Source organism: Acyrthosiphon pisum, chromosome A2 (genome assembly GCF_005508785.2).
Source record: "Acyrthosiphon pisum isolate AL4f chromosome A2, pea_aphid_22Mar2018_4r6ur, whole genome shotgun sequence".
In the NCBI taxonomy this organism is placed as follows: domain Eukaryota; kingdom Metazoa; phylum Arthropoda; class Insecta; order Hemiptera; family Aphididae; genus Acyrthosiphon; species Acyrthosiphon pisum.
In genome coordinates, this window is record NC_042495.1 from 31127151 (window position 1) to 31133676 (window position 6526).

General features: G+C 35.9%; 1 protein-coding gene across 1 annotated transcript in view; it reads right to left on the reverse strand.

The window, feature by feature from the left end:
• LOC100570234 overlaps positions 1-2337 on the reverse strand; it is a 41232-nt gene extending 38895 nt beyond the window's left edge. The window contains exon 1 of the mRNA XM_029490248.1: positions 1927-2337. Coding sequence (XP_029346108.1) covers positions 1927-2017 — 91 coding nt within the window. The 5' untranslated portion in view covers positions 2018-2337. The remainder of the gene's footprint in view (positions 1-1926) is intronic.
• Positions 2338-6526: the final 4189 nt, after the last annotated feature.

Here is a 6526-nt window from a genome sequence, read left to right on the forward strand (position 1 = left end):
GAGTACTTACTTGATTTTACAAAATTTAATTTTTTTTGATTAGGGTTTTGACCTTCCTTTCTAAGCAACTCTTTCTCCTTTTTTTTTCGTTTAGCACTTCCGCTTTTATGTATTTTTTTGGAATTGCCCATTGAAAAAAATAAAACAGCACGTAAACGTCTGTTTTAACTGTATGTCTGTATGTACTATGCAATGTGTAAGAACTAAGGAATATAATATATAACACTGAATACTGATCAACTATATAACTTAAATCAAGAAAAATGACTAACGATTAACCGCGAGTTAGTAGAAACGTTATGTCTGCAATAGTGCAATAAGTATATAATAATTATAATTCTACAATTTGTTTGTGATAAGATATCGGTAAAATAGTAAATATTACTTTATATTACCGCACACAAATACACGTAGCATTGAAAAAGTCCAATGTTTAGTTTAGATTATTCTAAAAATAGTATCTACAACAACCGATTTGTGAGTGATTACCCACCTCACCAGTTACCAGTTTCAACCGTGACCCACTACCCGCCGCCAACCATTAACCGACGTTGTAGTTGTGAGAGCACGGCGGCTGCGGGCCGATAAGAAATGTTTTGAAAAAGACCACAGATAGTAATGTATAATATGAGATATAATTGATATAAGATATTAAGATTATAATATTTTTTTTGATATTTCAAATTATTTCTATCGTAGGTAATTGCATTTTATTAAAGGGCCCCATTACCGAAATACGAAGGGGGGCCCACCGGGAAATTCCCGGTTTCCCGGTAGGCCTATCCGCCCATGGACATTGGTAATTGTTCTAATCGAGAAATAATTATCACAATACTATACAGGGTGTATCTTATGTCATTGTATGCGGGAGTTTTTAAGAGATTATGGATAGATCACATTGAATTTTGTTAAGACGAAAAATTACGTGTTTCTTTATTTTTAACATGCAATTTTTTTATAACAATTTCAAAACTTTTAAACATTTCAAATGGTAACTATATTTTAATGGATTCCGGTAAAGTTAAATAGTATTCGATTGTTGACATTATTGCCTTAGGTATGTAAGGAGGATAAATAATTTGTGTAATAAAAAAAGTGCAATGTTTTGTGGTGCTCTTCTCGTAGTGGGATAAACTTGAAATTTGAACCATATAGGTTTTCTATATTGAAGGATATCGCATGCGAATATGAATTTAGGAGTTTAAATTCATAACCCTTCATGTTTTTTAGTTTTGGACATTTACATTTTATTTTGAATTTTTCCTATCTTAAATTCCTATGATACTTCTCTTACAATAGCATTCATTTGGAATCTTTATTATGCGGCTAAGGTAATACCTTATGGTATTTAATTCTTGTTATATAATAATATTGGAAACTTGTAATTAACTCAGATGAAAAGTATGCGTAAGTTAGGTACAAACCTATATTGAAATTGACTATTTATCTAAATATCTTGCAAATAATTTTTTTAAATTACGATTATTAAATATAAATTCTTAAAGAATTTCATATGCTAAATTCATAATTTGCATCCGATTACTACCAATATAGGGAACTTATGGTTCATAACTATATATGGTTTTAAATTTATAAAAGTTAGTTATAAGAAAAAAATATTTAGCTCTTGTAAATTAAACCTATAACGATGTTATTAATAAATATTTTACTAAAGTTTAGAGGGCCATAGTTAATAAACTAGCAAACCAAAATTGATGATTTGACTATCAAGATTTTCAGAAAAAAAAGCTTTACCAGAATTCATTAAAATATATAGTAGTTACCATTTGAAAAAATAAATTACTACTTTTTTAAAATAACACTGTTTCTGTGAATTGAAACTGTAATTATCTGAATTCAGATTCTCCATAAATACGAATAAGCGATTTGTCTTAAAACGTAATGAATAAAATAAAATATACTCACGACTTTTACGTTGCAATGCGCTTAATGCATATATATTTCCAATTATATAAGCCATAAAACATAAAGCTAACACAATAATATTTTTCAACATTTTTGTGGCTACCAACAATAATTTAATAACAACGTTAGATGAATAACACAAAGTACCAATGATATTAAAAGTTATCCAACAACGATTGTTCCAGCGAGGAAAATAACTTTCAGTGGATTGTATTAATGTCTTTTGTTTATTTTAACGTAAGGTAAATATTACAATTTTTGTTAGGTTTTAAATCGTAATAATGTGTATGAAATCTATCCGTGCAAGTCTGCCCTGGGTGGGTCTTGCTGCGGAAAGCTCCGTTGAACACACTGACTAGATTTGTTGCTCCGCACTCGTATTTATAGCCTGGTCTCGACCGCCGCGTCGTTGCAGGAACCGCTCATTAAATGTTTGTGGTTGGTGTCACCAACTTAGTGATTGCGCGTGGTTGAACAGCAGCTATAACGCTGGTTGCCCGTGGCATTGGCTCTCGAAGCCACGCCCACAGCGTTCTGTCGTAGGTCATCGCCGTAGGTTCGTATGCGATGTGGCCAGTCTCGTGTTCTGTGACAAACCGGCGGGCACTCGCCAGTCTAGCGCCAGCCGAGTAAATCGTATAATAGGCTAATCTGCTAATACGATACAAAAAATGTGTATTTATTGTATGCAACAGAATAAAACATTTGGGTAAATAATAGTAGGTAAATAATAATTTGTTTTTTTTTTATAATACGCACAGTACAGTTGTGTACAATTCGACCGTCCACCGTAGCTGAGAACGGTAAATTGTATACGGTAATCGATATTGTGAAATGTCGAAATGAAAGGAAAATATTTAAAACCAGTTTTTTGCTGAATTGATTTTGTTTTTTGATGTGACTTAAAAAAAAAACTGGGGCTTAGAAACCGGTATAAGCCGTTAAAAACTGAAATCGAAAACAAAATCAAAACTGAAACCGGTAAAAATTGGATACTGGTGTTATAATTTAAACCAAAACCGAAATTTAATTTAAAAAACTGCGTTTTGGTATCTTAAACATTTTGGAATATTTACTTTACACAAAACTCTCAATCCTGCGATTTAAATAAATTAATAAACAAAGTATGAACGTAAATAGTCCAACAATCCAGGCCTTGAAACTGATTTTCGAAACCGGAAAAACTTTTTAAAAACTGAAACCTAATACAAAATTAAAAACGAAACAGGAAAAAAATTATGCTAACTGATGCGTGTAGTCCCTATGTTCGGTCAAAATGAAACTTAATACAGTAATACAATAAGAGTACAAACTACAAAGTAATAAAGTAATATTAATGATTATTTTTTATTATAATAATAATAATAATAATTTTTGGTTTCCAACTAAATTATTTAATTTATAAGAAAAGGATCTACATACAAATACTTAACTTATTGGCCATACAGCTGGTATAAATGTACACGTATTATACAGTTGTATATAGTAATACGATCAGGAATCACTTAGATATGCACTTATTTAGTTATCGGGAGACGGAATATTCACATCTATGATATTATTATTTACAAATGGTACCTATATGGTGCTACGAACCCCTCTATTCCGCCCCTACACATAGTCATACTACACAGCATCGGATGTCCTATGGTAACATGTAAATAGTTAGGTGATGTCACCGCTGTACATAAAACCTTGGGAGAGCAATACTATAAACGTTAGCAACAGTCTCGGCGTCTGCCAACGGCCAGATGACAAAACCGAACCGTTAAGATATCTGTGAGACCTCCTCGGAGCGCAGTAGATTCTACGAATCAGATATTGCCACTGTGACAAGACGGCCGTGGGTATATCTGGTCATTTTACGACACCCCGCTCCGACCAAAGGCACATCTTGTAGAAGGCCCCCTGGACTGTGAGAATCAAAGTCGCAGTCCGCCAGGGATCTAGTAAGAGATGGGATAGGAGCCTGGGAGCGGCCCGGTATTCAGACGTGATTTAGCAAACCGTACGTACACACCCCTGTACCCCTTCATTCTTAATTATCACACTTGTGTATTACGACTTAGATTATTTTCATTGACGACGTGTTACGGGACTTAGAGACTATTCGAGCAATCGCTTATTTTCTAAGACACTGGTTTTTCTTCGATAATTTGAATAATCTAATAGTATCTTAAATTCAACTTGGTTTATATTTTACTTTTATTTAATTTATTTAGTTTTTTTGGTGTTTTCTTGTTTTTAGCAACTTGCTAATTTTTTTCTTTTGCAAGTGAATATCATTCTTGTTTTGACATAATGCGTTATGATATATTTGGTTAATATTTGACTGTGTATTGAGCAACTGGCGGTCGGATAGACTGGCCGCGACTCGGGGACCGAGGCTGACACCGACCGTTAACAAGCCCGACAACCATGGCACATCTGCCCGATGGAATCCGTTACCGGCTGAACGACTATAGGCTGGTACGGGATGACTGTTACCCCGAGGAGAAAATATCGCACAGTGGGCTGGGGCCTGTCGTGCTTGAAGGTCACAATTTGTCGCCATAAGTCTTAGACCAATGCTTGGAAGCCAACTGCAACCCACATTTGCGGAGGGCGCGCAGGCGACATCTTAGTGCCGCTCGGAGGACGCGGAGCAGCCCCGGCGGGTTGAGTCACCCGTGAAACCGGACCATCTAAAGAAACTGATAGAATTGTGGAACGGGCGGGCCGGGCCGACGGGGCACCCATGAATTCTTGACCGACGCGAAAATCTCACGGCAATCCAAAAACTCTGAGGGCGGCAGAGTGCGGGACTCATCCCCTGGTTGGCATTTGGGGCTACCGAGCCGGTGTACCCGCGGCTCGAGGTAACGGGAGCACTGTTCCCGGGACTGACAGTGGCAGCGTCTTCCGGACCCAGGCCTCAGTGTCGTCCTGGGGAGAGTCGACCTCGGATGGTCACGAGACCTATAAGGATACCGCGGGAGAAGGTTTATCGGAGGACCGCCAGTGGGTCGCGCGTGGAGAGCGCCTCCAAGGATAGCTAGAGGGAGTGTGGGTACTGGGGGAAACGGTCCCCGAAATCCCATTCCGCGGGCGTGAAGAGAGCCCCGTCGGAAATCCGACCACGCTAAGCTCCTGGACGGAACCGACGCTTCACGAGCATTGTTACCCGAGCCCGGCCGACGAGCGCGTACGCCTCGCGCGTCCGCGCACGCCGTCCGCACTCGGGGAACTGGTGTGGATGGACTCGCGGAGGCTGTGGAAGTAACGGCTTGGTAGAAGGGAGGGAATTGTCCGGCGTTCGCAACCCGGCGCTCGCCGGCGCAGGACTTTCGAAACCCACCGATCAACCTCCTCGACAGAGTGTTGCCAGCGGAACATCGTATGGCGCTCTGGCGCACGGTGCACCCGGCTGGAGGGACGAGCCTGCGCCACTTAAGGCGAGAAGTAGCCAGTCCCGCTTAAATGGTAAAAGGGGGTCACCCCACCGAGATGTTGGTCTTATACCTCCCATCACAAAGGTTACGAATGTGTATTGAGCAACTAAACTTTGTCAAAAATGTTGTTTATATATTTCTTCAATAACTACAAATTATGTTAGAAAAATGTATATGAAGTTTTTAAATTGAAATGCAACATTACAAACATGATCTTTTACCGGAACAGATAGTTATATATATTTAGATATTTTACATTAGAATCTAGTACAGTGCTTCTCAAATTTTTTTGACATGAGGCTCTTTAAATTTAATGTAAAACTGTCAAAGCCTCCTTAACCAAAATTATAAATTGTTTTTTCTAAATTAGGTATTTACTAAAATTACATGTACTATTTCACACAGATAAATTATTAAAATGTATAGTAAGTTAATATTTTAATATACTTTTGAGAAATATTAATAATAGTATTAAAATTTAAGTATTTAAACTTTTTCCATAAGCACTTAAAGTGCTTAAAATAAGCACTGATCTAGGATGACCATATAAGTCTATCAACCATTTAGTATATAGATATTATTTTTCTATCCCCAGGATCTCAGTTAATATATAATAATATATAGGTAATAGCATTGATTTTATAATATACTATAAATACTATGAATATATTATAAAATCAATGGTGATAGGTACAACTGAGTAATAAATGCTTATAAAAAGATATTAAAAATATATGCATTTTGGTAACATACAGGTAATATGAATACTAGTATAATACTAGTACTAGTATTATGAATTGTATTTAAAATCAATATATTAATTAATAATTAATAATTATAATTTGTTAATTATAACACTTTGAAAGCATTATGTATGATAATTTAGTGAATTAACTCTTACATTTTTCGTATATTTTTTTTGTAATAGAAAATTTAAAAATGACAATTTAGTTAATTTAGTTAATTATATTTAATAATATTAATAGTTGTATTTGATAAAAAGAAAGTATTTAAATACATAAATACAAATAATTTAGAACATAGAAGTCATTATGCAATGAAAAATTTTGAATTTTGTTCCTTAAATCATAATATATTTTAAATTTTCTATGGCTTTGGTGTATTAAAGTTCGTTTTTCGGCCTCTTTGGGACATATAGCGCTCCCGGC